Raw genomic sequence first — 18,373 nt, forward strand, 5'->3', positions numbered from 1 at the left:
TTAGTTACCTGTCTAACTACAGAAGTTAGGAGACCAAAGTTGATCTGATAAGCTTGCACTTGGTTTTAGACCTTTAAAGCATTGCTGTTTTCTTCAGACTCTGTAACACTGCAAGAATTACTTCCAATAGGAAATGCATAGTTGGCCAAATTGGTCTAGACTCTAGAATAATCCTATTGTGTTTTGACTCGGTTTTAGGATATGTTTCTCCCCCACTACCAAGTTTTGCAGATCCTGACCTTGACTTAGTATCAACACTGTAAAAAATCCACTACTACACCCTTCTCATTCTCTCACTGGAAGGCCAATATCAGTTGATCTATTTTGTAAGTTTGTCTCTGATTCGCTCACATCACTTTGTAAAACCATGCAACCATCCTCTACTCCTTTGTTGTCCTGCAGTACTTGAATCTTCTTTAACCAGATTAGGTTTCTTCAAAGTTTTTGTGCATATATCATCTCTATCTATAGGCCTTCTTTTAAACCTGTTTACATTATCCAGATCATTGGGATATGAAAACTTGCTGCTGTTATTAGTTGTCTTACTCTTGTACATGGTATTTGCTGCAGAACCTGATTTGCTTGCTGTGAAAGATGAAACAGAAAATGGATGAACTACAGGAGCTGGAGTGTACAAGCCATATGCTTGAGAGAAACCATCACTATAGAGAGGAAAAGAAATCATCTGAGGTGGGAATGTAGGCAAGAGAGTAAAAACGTTGGAAGGCATAGAGCATGAATGATGCGCAGAAACTGGAACAGAATAATGACTCGAAGACTCTTGCATTTTACCCTGCTGCGTTGCAGTTAACCACCAATTAGGAAGACTTGCTGAAAAGCAAGCTGCCAGATGTCGGGTAAATCTGCTATTGTTATGATCAGTAAAAGAGGGGAGGGAAGTTGAAGGCAATGTATAAGAAACACTTTGACTATGTCTGCAATCTGTTGAACTGAGAAGCACATGCTGGCAACCATTTTGAAAGGACATTGCCGATTTCTCATGCATCATTCCATCAGTTGAACTTTCTGATAGAAAATCAACCATAGAACTAGAACTACTTCTCGACGAACATTGTGCAGGATATGGATGGGTGGAGGGGGAAATGCCCCCAAGTGATATGCATTGAGGTTGACACTCGAGATGCATACAAGTAGAATGAGTATCACTAATTAAAAAGTCACCAAGTGAGTCAAATGGAGTATCATTTGGTGTCCTATGGTCTGCCCATGAAACATTTTCCTCTTGCAGCCAAGGTCTGAGATTTGAATTATCAGATACATTCAGAGACAAGCCTCTTTCTTTACTTATTACCTTGTCTGTCCATATCTTCTCATCATAAAGGTGTCTGCTTTCTTCACTAATACCGACCGTAACATTTTTACCCATCAAACGCATTGTTTGTCGGAGGGCAGGTTGAAACTCATCATCAGAGTTTCTTTCAATGTGAAACCTCACCTTATCAACTTGAGTTTGATTATGTTTGCTGCACCAACAACATACTTCCAATTCATTTGGACCTACACAGCTAGAACTATTGGCATTGTTCTGTAAATTATGCTTCTGCACTTTCAGTCTCTCAATATGCTGATGATCACTAAAACTCAAACCAGATGATGTGGCTTCTGCAGATGAGCAGTACTGCTGCAGCCAATCATCTGTCCGGGAGAGTGACACAGAAGGAAACTTCCCTTTCATTTTATAATTGCTGCTCTTGGGCTCAACATGATATAGAAGTGAAGGGCTACGAACAGAATCCATTTTTGAGCTTTGCTTCTTACATAGTTCAGTATAAGCAAAACTAGAGCTTAAAGGCAACCGGTTGAATTCTCCTTTTAAAGTCAGAGGCAAAGAAATTCTTTCCTTGTTGATTCTGTCACATCGACCAGAAAAAACTGGATCTGCTAACAGCCTTGACTCCATATATCTATTAGAATCGGATGAACAATATGCGTCACTTATGAACTTTGTTGGAGAGAGATGACCATTTAATTGAAATTCTGGATCCAGATTGAGTATATCCACCCTGGGGTTCCAAGATGGAGGCTGCTCTTTATTTTTAGTTCCTTGTATTTCAAAAGGAGTTGACAAGTACAAAGTAGGATCTATTACTGGGGTTGATGAAACTACGGTATCAGAACTTGGAGCAGACTTTCCGCTGAAACAGGATGGGCTTTTCAAAGGATCACAGGTCCTCTGACGTCTTTCATCACGAAGAATCTCTTCATCAGAGTGATACTTGAAAATCCATGGATGAACATGATTCAGCACCTTTGGTTCAGTACACGCACGACTAGGTGACAAACTTGGGTTAGCATTACCAGAGCAATTAAAATCAGCACACTCCTGCACTGCACTGTTTAAATCTAATGAGCCAGAAAACAGCTCTCTGTCTGTGTCAGAAGAAATCCTACAATGATCAGTAGATGCATTGGGGTCCGCAGGACCACAAGAATCACCCCATTGTTTCCTCTCAAAAAAAACATCAGCAGTCCTCTCTACGGAGCTAGTAGCAATCTTGTTATCACTTACTTTCGTTACCTGGGGTTCCTCAGTAGCTGGTAGGCACTTATCACACACAATTGATTTGTCCATAGATGATGATGGAGACAAAACATGAGAAACTATTTTGCTGGGGCTTAGCGATTGAGGTATCTCAGTGGATGAACATCTTTTCCCACGTCCAAGTATGTTGTGGACTCCTGAAAAGCTAACATGCTTAGCTGGTTCACGAGAAATATCCATGAGGTCATTGTCTTGCGAACAACATGCTGCCTTCCCCTTTTCACTGGAAGCGGCTTGCGTCCAACTCTCAAGAATACTATGTAAGGGAAGAACTCTTGGTAGCTCCTTGGTTTTGCACATCGGCTTTGCACTTTTGACATATTTCAACTTATCCTTCTTTGATGGACATTTCACTTTTTCTTGCTTATTTTTCTGAATAACAACAAGCTTTCTCTGCAAATTCTTAAGCTGCTTATTGCAATTAAAATGTTTAGGTCCATGAGACTTATCAAGTGAAGAGGACCTTTTGAGTTTACCAACTTTTCCCTGGAAAAGGAAGCAACTCAATGAATTCCCTGTTAATGCTCTGCCAAAGGACGTCTAATGAAATGAACAAATTGTAGAACAATAAAATGAACATATGAAACAGTGTTTAGCATGTTCGCTAAAATTTACTGCTGATTAGAAAAATGTGGATCTAAAGTTACAAAGTTATCATATTCTCTTAGTTAATATTCCAGATGACAGAAGCCTATCGTTTTGATGCTAGGTTCTGGCACTGTTGTGCCAATCAAAATAGGAATTGAGGAAAGAAAATTAATAACCATGAGTAAGCTTAGGCACAATCACTTTAAATAATTTTACTTTTACCCCACTAGAATAAGAAAGCAAAGCAAACAGTTAAAAACTAAATCATGCACCAGGTACCACACCCAAGAGAAAGTCAATCTTGAAAAAAAGTGTGGTAATGAGCATCACATCCAGAGTAAGCAACCTGCAGTGTTCAATTCCACTGAAATGTAACAAGGACAAAAGTTTAATGCAGGTACATATCGCTCAGCTCTACATAAAATGTCACATGCATGCAGGTACTGCACACTCAGAAGCTAGTATTGAGAAACATTTCAGAGCGATATGGAGCTCTCATCATCTCACATTGAGGTTGCTGTCACTGCATCAATCTTGTCATGATTGTTTCAATCCTGCCAGTGACTCTCCCTTTCTTACTTTGTTCTATGATCTATCTCTCCATCTCAGCAAATGTAATCGTGCACTTTATGATGCTTTGGATGAAAAGGGTCTATTCCTAAGAAATATGCCTCCTGGGAAGCTCGAGGTTCTCGTGTTGCACTTCATCCAGATTGTTGGTGTGAGATTAACACCTTTTATCAAGTGCTCAAACTACTTAATAAGGTGATCAATCTATTCAGCAATTTTCTATGTGTTAGATTTCTTGCATGGATTACAGGCTTTAGAGCCCTCTTTCCCTCCAATTTGCTAGTGCATCCTATCATGCAGATTCTGCAGCTTTCAGGAGCATTGTCAATTATATTATGTGTTGCATGCTCTTGCTTGGAGTTCACAATCGCTGCTTGTTGCTGAGGAAACATGTTTATGCACAGTTTAATCATGTCGTTGACCACAATGCTCTCGCTCTCAATATCAAAAACTAAAATATTTCATTGAGACTTGTTTGGATTTTTATCTTCAGAAATACTCTATGATTCGTCTATAGCAGCTTTGGCCACTGATGATGTTTCTATTGTGGTGCCCGCCCCCCTACAATGCATAGCACTCATCCTCCATCAAATGGTTTTCAAAAAATTGAACAGATGCTTGCTCAATAGGTTCAACTTTTAGCCTTCTTTTGCAGCATTCAAGGTCAGCTATGACTTCCTCACTCCAGCGACTAGCCAAATCTAGAAGCTCCCTTCTCTCCTTTATCTTGTTTAAGATACTATTCCACCCATCTTAGCCATTATTTCGTTCCATAACCCAAACCATATCATCCACGTCTATCATGCTATCCCCTGGCTTTTGGTCAGTATATCAACTATAACTTTTGATCTATAAGTCCGATCGACAAGATTCCAGTAGTGTTGGATTCCTATTCCAGAGGAACAACATATTCGAATCTCAGATCATATCAACAGTTAGATCGATCCCTACTATTTTCAAAAGTTTCGTGACAAGTTCTATTCAGAATAGCAACTTGGATCGACAAGCATCTTCTTCGATGACGATTGTAACAGCAAGTACACCCAAATTACAAGGAATTCTGCTAGTAATCAGCACACAAGAAAGAAAGATCGTTTTTTCAACAAGTGCAATTACCACAGAATACACTCCATTCTTTAGGCTTCTATTTGCTATCTTTTGCATTGAATGACACGCATTCATTTAGTTATCTTTTTTCTTGCAACCTCTTGACAACCAAGCAGCCAAGCACAAAGTCGCCAATATGATTCCCCACTTTTGAGTCGCTGACACTCGAAAGCAGATTAAGCTAAATTTTTAATCCATGATGACCAAAGTTTACTAATACAAACCATCACAGACTGCAAATAATCCCTTCATTTATCATATCCCTATTGTCTGCCAAACAACCAGGGTTATCCATGATTCACCACACAAGACCAACCACTAGATACTGTATGCTCATCCTTATTTCGCCCATGAATCCCTTATGTTATGAAGTGAAGGCTTATCGGACTCGAATTTGCCAAATGTTGCTAAAAGTATATTTATTGTTTATGATGTGATGTGAGAAAGTGAAAATAGTATTAGTTTTAGAAAGAAACAAATAATATGTAAATTTAATGGACTAAAATATCATTTTATCATTATGGTGATCATTATTATAATATATAAATATTATATAGTGTATTATAATTTATAAATATTTTTATATTATAATAATATAATATTATAATATTCATATATTATTATATTATAATATGCATTTGTGGGCGTAAGTGCATATTACTGCCTTTTATAGTATGACTAATAGTTATTCGCAGGCTTAAGTACATATTTGATAGCTTATATAGTGTTTATAATAATTATTTGCAGTCTTAAATGTATATTTGCTGGCTTATATAGTATCTATAATAGTCATTTGCGAGCTTAAGTATATATTTGTTGGCTTATATAATGTTTATAATAGTCATTTACGAGTTTAAGTGTATATTTGTTGGCTTATATAGTATTTATAATAGTCATTTGTGGACATATTTGCTCGCTTATATAGTGTCTATAATAGTTATTTAATGACTTAAATGCCTATTTGCTAGCTTATATAGTATTTATAATAGTTATTTACAAACTTAAGTGCATATTTGCTGGTTTATATGGTGTCTATAATAGTCATTTATGAGCTTAAGTGCATATTTATAACAAGGTTCCTAGTGTCGAGATCGGGATTGGTACTGGCCGTCTGAAAAAACGTCATGTATCGGCCGTATCGGCCATTATTAGATCGGACTATTTTTTAATTACATAAAATTCTAAATATTATTTAAAAATGCAAAAAATTTAGAAAAAATGAAAGAAAAATAAGAAAATAAAAATTACTCATATATAAAGTCTAAAAACTTAAAAAATATATTAACTTACTCAAAATTTAAAACTTTGATGAATACCGAGCTAGTTCTCGTAAATTTCTCATAATAATGTCTAGGACTTAATGCTCGAAAAAATAATTCCATCATACTAGTCATATTGTATGGATTTTGTTGTATGACTTGCGTCTGAGGAGGATAATAAACAACATTTGAATCTTGTGTCTGAGAATACTTAGGATACTGAGGATAATAACTAGCATATGGATCTTATGATGGCTTCAAATAATAAATACTCGATGTACCATAATTATAGGAAGCAACATTTTCATGACGACGTCGCTGATATGTATATATATTCTTAGTTTCTCTGTTTTTAATCCTTATGCCTTCTTAACTTTCCTCAACAAATGTAGATGGGACGATCTCACCACTAGGTGTATCATCAGGATTATGACTAATACTAGTAGGTATACTATCTCTCGTTGCCGAAGAGCATTCAAGGTCAACTTGTCTATGAACGGACAAGTTGAATCACGGGTGATAGAAACTAAGAGCCTCTTTCCACGAGGGCATTCTTAGTAATTACGTCTAAGTGACTTTGGATATGTCTATCTTGGAGATAGAAAATCTTCCAATATCATTGGAAAAGAAGATATCCAGATCAATATGACAAAAGCCTTAGGTTATGAATTAACTAATATGAGGCATGTCCATAAATTCAAAAGAAACCTCATATTTGTTCGACAGCTAACAACTGCATGTAATATGACCCTCTTCACTAATGACTCATGGAAAATCACAAGAGAGGCTACGACGGTAGCTCTCAACAAGAAAGGCGGTATACTTTACGTGATAGAAGGCAGTTGCGGAGTCTGGTGCAAATACAACGTTATACCATTCCAATGAAATACTCCTAGAGCTAAAGCCAGTGGATCTAGGGCTTTGCAAAGACTATCTATGGAAAATAGAAAAAAGTGAGCTTCCAATGGCAGGGACAATTACCACGATCACAAAAGTTAGAGTTGGTTGTACAAATGTCTTTGGACCAACCCAAGTGTGCTCATTTGAAGGTTCTTCTTATTTTATTACCTCAATGAATGATGCTACAAGAAAATTATGGTTTTATTTTTAAAAAAATAAATATGATGTATTTGATATTTCTAAGAAATGGGAAGCTTTGGTTGAGAATGAGATAATTTAAAGCTAAAGTGTTTGAGATCGGATGATGGTGAAATAATGCAGTAAAAAATTTGAAAAATACAGAGCCACCTAAGGAATCAGACGAGAGAAGATTATTCCAAGGACATCGTAACAAAGTGGTGTGTAGCTGAGCGTATGAACCGTACCATCATACAACGTGCAAGGAGTATGAGGCTGCACGTTAGTTTGCCTAAGGAATTTTTGGCAAATGTAGCGAACACTATTAACCCAATAAACGGAGGAGGTATGGAGACAAGGAGGTAAAATTGTCACATCTCCAAATATAGGCAAAATGATTTTGCGTATTGCTTCTAAGATAAAGAAAGAGAAACTCTTAAGAGTCAGTATAACAGGGTAGAACCAGAACACTAAACTACAATTTCTCCTAAGAGATTTATCAGAACTATCAAACCTCCTAGATATTATTCTCTTTCTGTATATAATTTATTGTTGATTGACGATTGTGAGCCATAATGTTTTGAAGATGCTTTGCAGTTTCATAGTAGCATTTATTGGCAAATAGCTATAGATGAAGAGACTGACTCATTGATGTCAAATTAGAAATGAGAGTTGGTATGTCCATCTATAGGAAAGAAAGTTCTTTATAACAAGTGGGTTTACAGGCTGGCACAAGAGGTATAAGGCCAGATTGGCAGTGAAAGGATTTCAGCAAAGGGCAGTAGGTATTGTCTATACTGAAATGTTTTCGCATGTTATTAAATTGACTACAATTCGATATGTTTTTGGTTTGGTGGCTTCAGAGGATCTATATCTTCAACAACTAGATGTAAAAATAGAATTCCTCTATGGTGACCGAAAGGAAAAAATCTACATGCATCAACCAAAGGGTTTTGCAGCTCAAGGTAAAAAAAATCTAGTATGTAGACTCAAGTAGAGTTTGTATGGTCTGCAGTAAATTCCTAGGCATGGTATCTCAAGTTTGATAGATTTATGTCTGCACATTGCTACAACATATGCAAAACAGACCACTAGTTCTATATAAAAAGATTTGACAGCTCTTACATTGTATTACTCATGTATGTTGATGACATGCTTGGTGCAAGATCAAATATGAAGGAGATACATAACCTCGGGAAATAGTTATCAGAAGAGATTGCAGTGAAGGAATTGGATCCGGCCAAACAAATCTTGATATGAGAATTATGCTAAGACATAGCTCATCCGAGTTGAACTTGCCAAAATTGTCGTATTAAATTCCTAGTGCCTTTAGAGGAATATTTGAGAGTCCTAATCTAATTAGGATTCTTAATAGAAGGCTTTGCTATTGGTATTGCTTTTCTTTGGAGATTATCCTTGGGAAAAAAAAGTATCTACCTTATGCTCCTATTGAAACTCCCACATTCCTCCCCTGCCACCGATGAGATCCTGTAAATATGAGGGGAGGTCAGGGGGCACAGCATAATTCACAACTGACAACACTCAACTTAACATTACAAGAGCTTGTGATAGATGAGTTGAGAGTGATTTCTCCTTTGTATTTCTTTTTTTTTAGATCTCCCATAGACGTAGCCCACAGATAGTGTTACACTAAATAGAGCGGCAACCTTTCCACTAATACCACTTGTCATGGGGTTAGATATTTCACCTAACAAAATCTTGTGCGATGCCTTAATATCACATATTGAGGGGAGCCAACTTAGAATTCTTATCATAGACATGCCCAATTCAATGGAATTGCACAACACAGCCAAACACGATCCTTGATCTCCTCTCTCAGTGCTACACTATGTATTAAACGCGAGTGTCTACTCTGCAATGTCCATACCTGACCTTTCCATGCAGCCAACTAGAATGCCATTAAGTAAATGTCTCACTTGACCAACTTTCATTGTGATTATTATGTAATTGGGCACCTCCATGCTATCGATCCCATAGAACAGCTAAAGCCCTCAAGCTGAGTACCGAGCTCCTAAGGTGGTAACTAAGACCTCATATCATGTCAAACTTTCTGCAAGACAGTCCATTGAGGTTCAAAACCTAAGTCCCCAAGGCAAGTCTTTGAAATGCAACCCATCACAAAGGACTCTTAGACAACCAGCTTAACCTCACATGAAGATCAATACCACAAACCTTGGATGCATCTGTCCAAATCAATTGCATTGAGCACTGATATCTGGCATCTTTCCTCAACTGATTAAACATAGCTTCACGAAGCCATGCCATCCAAGCCACAAAGCCATTGAAGTCCTCAAGCACTTGCAGTCTTCTGAAATGATGCTCACGTCTTCAGGTCATGCCATTCACATCCTCACATGCTATTAGAGTTATTAGAATGTCTATCATTTAAATTTATCTTATTTTATTGTGAACTTGTGTAAATAGAGCTGAGCCCTCTCTTTCAAATGGATGAAACATTCCACCAAAATTCTCTTTTCTTCTCCTCTCTCCAAACCCATTCTAGGTTTGGATTTCTTATCGTTTCATGGTATCAGAGCTCTCCTATCACTAAATATTATTTTTTCAACTGCCTCTGGACTTCACCACTCCAATTGAGCATCAAAATTTTTTTTCCTCACCGGAGACTCCATTTCATCGCTGCCCGCCATCGTTGCCCATCGCACCTTCCAGTCGAGGGCGTCGCTGCTAGAGGACGCTGCTCGTCGTGCCTCCCTCCTAGTCGAGGGCGTCACTGTTGGAGGGCAGCTCCTTCTTCTTCACCGATCGCCTTCCTCGAGCTCGGGATCGACAAATTATTTTTTCCACTGCCGCCGGTGAGCTCTCTCAGCCACCTCCTTCCTTCAGTTGAGGGCGTCGCTGTTAGAGGTCGCTGTCCGTCGCATCTTCCTTCCAGTCGAGGGCGTCGCCGTTGGAGGGCCACCGGTCACTTTCCTCGAGCTCTGTTTCGACCAATTTTTTTTTTTGCTTGCTGCTGTCGGTGAGCTCTCTCAGCAGCCTCAAATTCCTTCCTTCATCGGCAAGTCTGATTTTGTAGCTCAAGCTCTCCCATCGGAGAGAAGGTGGTCTTCACTGGTCACCCTCCTCGAGCTCGGCTTTGACCAACAGATGTAGCTGTCGTGAAGCCATCCTTCAACGGCTGGGTTACGACTCCTCGTTCAGCCATCTCCTCTCACTCACTCCAGCTCAGTGAAGGCCACATAGTGAAGGCCATACTTGCTTCCTTTCATCCAAACAGTGAAATAAGGAAATTGTTTGATCGAAATTGAAGTTAATTTCTCCGCACTCCAAGTGTTCGACGAAAGGCCTAAGTGAGAAAATTGTGAATCACCCTCAAGTGCTTGACAATTTTTTTGTCTTTTTCAATGGCATCTTATGTCCCGGTCGGTCGTGAGAGTGTATTACTAGTCGGATTTCTTCTTGTCACTCAACAAGACTGGATCACATGGGCTTCTTCTATTGAGATCGTCCTTCGTGGGCGACGTCTTCTCGGGCATATTGATGGCATGTCTACGGGGTGCGCTCCCCCTCGCACTATCATCCAGACTACTTCTGTGGCTTCTTCTGAGTCTACCGCACTCAAGACTGTTCAGACAGAGGTTCCATCTCCAGAGTATGATGAATGGGCCTTACGTGACATGGAGGTCTGCACCTACCTCATTCTACAAGTTGATCGATCGTTTCAGCCTCAGCTCCAGACCTTGCCCTCTGCGCAAGCCATCTGGACCCATCTCAGTCGTCGATTCGTGCAATCGAGTCTGATGCATCGCTTTCAACTCCATCGCGACGCTCACGAGGCCAGACAGGGTCGGCTCACTATCCAAGATTTTTATGCCCGTATGACTGACATTTGGCGTGAGCTCACGACAATGGAGCCTACTTTTTGCCCTACTGATTCAGTGGCTGCTCAGCTACATCGTGATGAGGATCACTTGATGGAGTTCCTGTCTGCCCTTCGTCCGGAATTTGGGGATCTCACTCGTCATTTGTTGCACCGCTCCACTCTCCCTAGTCTGGACAGTGCCACAGCTGAGCTACAAGCTGAGGAACTTAGGCAGTGTCTCTTGCCCTCTCAGCAGATTACACCTACACAGCCTTCTGTCGTTGTAGAGAGTGTGCTTGGTGCTACACCTGCCCCTATATCAGTCAAGCCTGACATTTCTACTGCTGCTCGTGTCACTCATGTGTCCGGACGAGAGCATCACTCATCGCGACCTATGTGCACTCATTGTGGCCGTCCTAGTCATCTTGCCGCTCGTTGCTATCGACTTCATCCTGAGCTTGTTCCCCGTTCTGCCAAAGGGGGATCAAGTAAGGACAAGAGTCGTCACTTGTCTTCCTCGACTGTTGGTCCAAGCACCAGTCCAGCTCTTCACTCCACTGATCCCATCTTCAGTAGTGCACAGCTTCAGCAGATCCAGCAGCTCATTCATGGAGCTTTCAGCTTCACTGGCGCCTCCACTTCTGCCTCTGCTGCCTCTAGTATGACTAAACCCTGGATTTTTGACTTAGGTGCCTCACATCATATTATTGGTGACTCCTCCATTTTTACTAGTCTCACACCTGCCCCACTTGCTCTTCCTCATGGTCACACAGCTGACGGGACCCGTTATCCTATCTCTCACATTGGTCACATCACCCCATCCCAGATACTACTGGCCGTCTTACCTTATCTGATGTTTGGCTTGTTCCCGGTCTAACCATGAGTCTCATTTCTATTACTCAGCTTTCTGACTCTGGTTATACTATATCCTTTTCGTCTACTTCTTGTGTTGTGTAGGACCCGTCTACAGGCCAGAGGATTGGGATCGGTAGTCGAATTCACGGACTTTACTATCTGGATCAGCTTCACCTTCCATCACCTCATCCCAGTGCTTGTCCAGTCACTCCTCTTTCTACTTCAGATATATGGCATCGACGATTAGGTCATGTATCGAGTCAGCGCCTCAAGACCTTGTCTCGGTCTGGGTGCTTAGGCAGTAGTCGTTTTTTCCGTTTGTCTCCTTGTATTGCCTGTAGGTTGGCAAAACACCGGGCCCTTCCTTTTGCTCTTAGTGAGAATATATCTGATTCCCCTTTTCATCTTGTGCATTCTGATATTTGGGGTCCTGCTACGCTCTCTTCGGGTCTTGGTTTTCTTTATTATGTCTGCTTCATTGATAATTTCTCTCGTTTCACTTGGGTTTACCTTATGCGACAGCAATCTAAGGTATGTCAGATTTACCGTGATTTCTCTTCTATGGTTCGTACTCAGTTTGGCCGTTCTATTAGGATATTCCGTTCTGATGGGGCTCATGAGTATCTCTCATCTGAGTTTCGTTCTATTCATGCTTCTGCCGGCACCCTATCTCAGCAGTCCTGTCCTTATACCCCTGCTCAGAATGGAGTTGCCGAACGAAAGCATCGCCATCTCCTTGAGACCACTCGTGCTCTCCTTGAGGCTTCTGTCCCTCGTTCGTATGATCGTCTCTATGGTATTTCACCCTCGTATGGTCATCTTCGTGTTTTTGGGTGTACCTGTTTTGTTCTTCTCCCTCCAGGTGAACGTAATAAGTTGTCCCCTCGGGCAGCTAAATGTGTCTTTCTAGGATACAATCCTAAGCATAAAGGCTATCGTTGTTATGACACTTATGCTCGTCACCTTAGGATATCATGCCATGTCACCTTTCTGGAAGAGATACCCTTCTTCACCTCCGATGATTTATCTCCTTCGGAGTTATCATTTCTGGATCTCCCTACACCTGTCCTTTCTTCCGTCCCCTCAGATGTTCCTACCCCAGCTCCACCATCAGTCCCCCACTTACCTGATGCTACTCTACCCATAAACACTCCTTTACTATCACCTCCATCTGCCACTTTAGATCGCTCTCTTACTGAGATTCCAACTCCTCCAGAGGAGTACCCCCCTCCTATGACGACCCTACCATACTTCTACACTCACAAGTCTTGTCCCCGTCCTACAGCTGAGGCTCCCTCCACTGGTAGTATTCCTCTGACGGTCCCATCATCTACTGTGACGGTTCTTGCACCTGCTCGTCGTTATCCAGCACGTGAGCATCGCCCTCCTAATTGGTATGGTTTTTTGATGTCCTCCGCTACATACTCTCCCCAGTTTCACAGCTTTTTTGCAGCCATCCACTCCATTCCTCAGCCCAGGTCATATCGTGAGGCCGTCCAGGTTCCAGAGTGGCAGCAGGCCATGGCAGATGAGCTTCAGGCACTTCAGCAGATGCATACCTGGGATGTTATCCCTTGCCCACCAGACATCGTGCCTGTCAGCTGCAAATGGATCTTCAAGGTCAAGTATCGACCTGATGGATCCATTGCTAGATACAAAGCTCGTCTAGTTGCTCGGGGCTTCACTCAAGAATATGGGATAGACTATGAGGAGACCTTTGCTCCAGTGGCCCGGATAACTTATGTCCGCACTCTTCTTGCCATTGCTTCCAGTCACCAGTGGCCTTTACATCAGATGGATGTGAAGAATGCGTTTCTTCATGGTCTTTTTGACGAGGAGGTATATATGGACCCTCCACCTGGTTTCCCTCTTCCTCCAGGTCACATTTGTCGTCTGCGACGAGCTATCTATGGGCTTAAGCAAGCCCTTCGTGCCTGGTTTGATCGATTTCGTAGTGTTCTCACAGCCTACGAATTTCGAGAGAGCCCCTCCGAGCCATCTATGTTTCTGCGGTCTTCTGCTCAGGGTCGGGTCATTCTTCTTCTATATGTCGATGATATGATTATCACCGGAGATGACTCAGTTGGCATCCGCTCCCTTCAGCAGCATCTTCAGCATCCGTTTGAGATGAAGGACCTTGGTCCTCTTCAGTATTTCTTGGGATTCGAAATTGCCCAATCATCTCATGATCTTTTGCTATCTCAGCAAAAGTATATTACCGACATTCTCAGTCGTGCCACCATCACCGATACTCGTCCTACTGCTACTCCAGTTGAGCTTCATGTAAAGCTTCAGCTCGATGATGGTCAGCTTCTTCCAGATCCGACCAGATATCGTCAGCTTGTCGGGGCACTCGTATATCTGATCATTACTCAGCCTGACATTTCTTATGCAGTTGGTCTTGTCACTCAGTTCATGCAGGCTCCTCGATCTGCCCATTATGCTGCACTTTTACGCATTCTTCGGTACCTACGTGGCACCATCACTCGCTCTCTTTTTATGCCATCGACGTCCATCTTGGCTCTGCGAGCTTATTCCGATGCAGATTATGCTGGTGACAAATCTGATCGAAAGTCTACTACAGGCTTCTGCATTTTCTTAGGAGACTCTCTGATTTCTTGGCGTAGTAAGAAGCAGAATGTGGTGTCTCTCTCCAGTACTGAGTCAGAGTATCGTGCCATGTGTGCGACTACTAAGGAGGTTGTTTGGCTTCGTCGTCTCCTTAGTGATATGGGTGTTTCTTTGCACCTTCCAACCCCTCTTCATGTCGACAATGATAGTGCTAAAAAGTTAGCTAAAAATCATGTCTTCCATGAGAGGACAAAGCACATTGAAGTCGACATTCACTATACTCGTCAGGAGTACAGAGCTGGCACCATTTCACTCCATCGCCTCAACACTGGGGAGCAGAATGCCGACTTCTTCACGAAGTCTCTTCCCCTTCCACGCTTTGAACATTTAGTTAGCAAACTCTCGGTTTATGATTCACCTTGAGTTTGAGGGGGGGTATTAGAGTTATTAGAATGTCTATCATTTAAATTTATCTTATTTTATTGTGAACTTGTGTAAATAGGGCTGAGCCCTCTCTTTCAAATGGATGAAACATTCCACCAAAATTCTCTTTTCTTCACCTCTCCAAACCCATTCTAGGTTTGGATTTCTTATTGTTTCACATGCCATGCCTTTTTTCAAACAATCTCAACTCTGAGTTAGGAATTAAGCACTCAATGAATGTAAATTAACTAGAAGTTGCTATTGATGGGCCCCTATTCCAATTTGTGACATGATCTCCTTACTGCTTTCATTCTTCCATCCTTTTTTGGTGATGGTTCCAATACTTTGGTTTATTGCAGCACTATTTGCACTTGTTCTCCTCTTTCTTCTTTTACTAGTGCCAGCCTAAATTGTCTGGATATCAATCTCAATAGTAAGACCAAATGATGAGCGCTCTTCATTGATACTTTTCTCCTTATCTCTGTTCTCCTGTGCTCTTTTTCCTTCCTCATCTCTTACTCCATGAAAGGAACATGTGCTGCCATCATTCCCACCCAGGTATCCCTTTCCAAAAGAACTTCCTCTCATTGCCATGGCATATTATCTTAATTTCTATGAATAGGTCACACCTACTTAGCTGGATTATTTTCTTAAAAAAAATCTCGATCTCCTTACACTTTAGATATCATCTCCTATTCCTTCTTTTGCAACCTTCAATTTCACCCCTTCTTACTAAGAATAATCTTATACACACTCTTCCCTTTCTCTCCCCCCCCCACCCATTTATTTACTCCATAAAACATCCGGAGCAATTTGTCCTGCCACATTCTTCTCCTTCATGTGTTCATGTTTCTTTCTTAAGTCTTAAGTTGTCTCCGTAATCCATCACCAATCATCTTTCTCGCTTCCTCCTCTAGATTAATTAGTTAGGGACATTCATATATAACTACTCTGTGACCAGATATTCATCTAGAATTTTCCAAGGCACGAGGAGTCACTATCTTCAGATTCAACCTTGTTAGATAATCAATTAAGCCAACATCTTAGAATGTTAGGTAACATACTAGCAATGTATGTATTACATTCAGCACCCCCTCATGTGTAGCCCCCCTTCATACACTGCGAGTGGAGGAAAGATTGATACAAGGATAAGCATCCTCACCTTCAAGAATAGACAATAGAAAATAGAGATTAAGTAGATTGCGATAAAATTTGAACTTAAAATATACATTAACCATTAAGAAACCTCTCTTTTTGTTCTTTAATCTATGATTTCTAGTTTGCAAATTTAGATATCAGTTGGGAAAATTCTTCCTAGCAGTATATAAGGAATCCTTTAATTATCAACCATGATGTCTGCACTGCAATTTCCTTTGAACTCCAAAATCTCGTTGAAAAGCCTCAATGTTCATAAAACCTCCAACCAAGCTCCCTTTTCATTTAATGCATCCTCTGCCATTTCCACTGTTGGGAACTCTACAAAGAAAGAAATTATCTATTCTAGTTCCATCTTCTATTCCAATTTTCTTTCAAGATTAACAGTTCTTCACATTAGTTGACCACTTCACCACTGGAAATGAAAAGGCTCCTCACCAATCTGATTCATCTCGGAATCTTCTTGCACCATTATGAGTTTCAGACATCTACACCCACTTCTTACCAATAACTGATCCAAAAAAGACCATTCTCCAGAACCTTTCTCAATCCCTGAAGCCTCTAAATCATTATGGCTTCACTAATTTACTCAAGATCTTTTTCCTGCAAAATCTACTGTATTAAGTTAGCAGTCTGACTTTTCAAACCACAATTCCATTCAGAAGTATATATCTTCATCATTATTAAGGCTTAATAAATACCAAGAATTTATTAATAAAAAATCAGACTAACTTTGCAAAACTCTCTTTCCTTTTTGTTAGACCTACCAAATTTCCTTCCCATTATAAGAATGTCCATAAGATCTAATCTATAAATCACAGTATCTTGATATCCCTAGCACCTGTGGCATTAATTCACTGCTAGTTGTCAATGATATCTCCTCCAATAGACATTAATGCACTAAGAGTTGTATCTTGTATCTTGAAAACAACTCCATTGAGAAACACTTCTGCAACAATAAAAATCAGCAATAACATCTCCCTCTACTTCCAAATCATTTGATAGGAATAAGGGTAATATTCACATACTTATCATTCTCTCTAAGTACAGAAGCTAAAATATGCAGTTTTATATCCCCATTACACTTACTAAAACAGTTACAAATTTAATTAATGATTTGTCAGATAAATAAGAACTACAGGCAACAGAGGACCTTTTTTCATAGGAGAATGCCACACCTTTTGGTTAGCATTCCTTCCTTCCCTCTGAAACTCTCTGCTTTGCTTGTTTCTCTGTAGCTGCAATACCACGTATTACTTCCTCTTTCAAAGACCAGACTTTTGGTCAGAGAGGTATATATATATCTCTTCTTTGAAATGGGGGAAGAGCAATATGTCAGGCTTACTCTCCTAATCATAGACCTGCCGCCACCATCAGCAAGGTGGGGACCAAGGGAATTCATTCACTTCTCCAAAACTCTAAATGTTACAATGAGCAGATCCAATATTGTAATTTTGAACCAAATGCAGTAATTTAATGTGGAGAGAATCGAACTCCTTAATCTGCCTATTTGTGGAATAAAATTGGACCAACGAGAGAGATGAAGTGATTTTTTGCCAACTTAGAAAGATTTCTCGCTAACTTGGTGAGAAAATATGTATCTTCTACCGCAGGTGATTGATCTTCAAAAATACTCCCTTTGAGAAGTCTAAAGAAAATGCTTCAGGATGGAAAATGCTTTGAGAAGACTGTCTGGAATTGGTTTGGAAGATTAAGAATTTGAGGAAGGCTTGAAGAGATGGCCCTTTCAAAGTTCTGAATCAATCAATAAATTAAGACCTGATTAGATCAAGCAAGATTGGGATAGGACAAAAAAAAACTATTACACAGTGATCAAGAGAATGAAACCTCGAGGCAGAAATTGTTGGAACAATAACCAAGGATAAATAGAACTATAAATAGGGCAAAAATATTTACAATGTGTTGACGGAAGTGATATATCAATAATAAAAGAAGATACTGTGTTTTCAAAATCCCGACTTTGCCCATCTGCTATTAAAATAGAAAAGTAACACCTCAGGTATGACTAGGAACAAGTTGGGATAAACTCACTTAATCATTCTTCCATACTATGTCTTAGAGAAGAATATACTTAGTTAAATTCAACAATTGCATTCCTACCCAGACTATCACCTTATAGACATACAGGATTCATCCGTTCCATATGACACCCAATAACCAGATTTAAATCTCGATCCAATTGATTCACCAAGAAAAAGTAGATATACGAAAAGAAAGTATCTATATTTCAATTTTCTGCTATTAACTGATCATAAACAATTATGTCATTGGTCATATATATCCTTCACCCTTTTGTCATTCAAAAAAGTCTTGGTCTTCCATTCTCTATCTAATTTGTTGCTC

The 18,373-nt window shown here is 40.2% G+C and overlaps 1 protein-coding gene across 3 annotated transcripts in view; it reads right to left on the reverse strand.

Moving 5' to 3' along the window:
• Positions 1 to 18,373, reverse strand: part of LOC140792289 (uncharacterized) — a 32,301-nt gene that overhangs the window by 1,091 nt on the left and 12,837 nt on the right. For all 3 annotated transcript variants that reach the window (XM_073143181.1, XM_073143180.1, XM_073143179.1), the window contains exon 3: positions 9 to 3,049. In XM_073143181.1, coding sequence (XP_072999282.1) covers positions 353 to 3,049 — 2,697 coding nt within the window. In that variant the 3' untranslated portion in view covers positions 9 to 352. The remainder of the gene's footprint in view (positions 1 to 8; positions 3,050 to 18,373) is intronic.

This window comes from Typha latifolia, chromosome 7 (genome assembly GCF_019914945.1).
Source record: "Typha latifolia isolate L0001 chromosome 7, TyphaL0001v2, whole genome shotgun sequence".
Taxonomy (NCBI): Eukaryota; Viridiplantae; Streptophyta; class Magnoliopsida; order Poales; family Typhaceae; genus Typha; species Typha latifolia.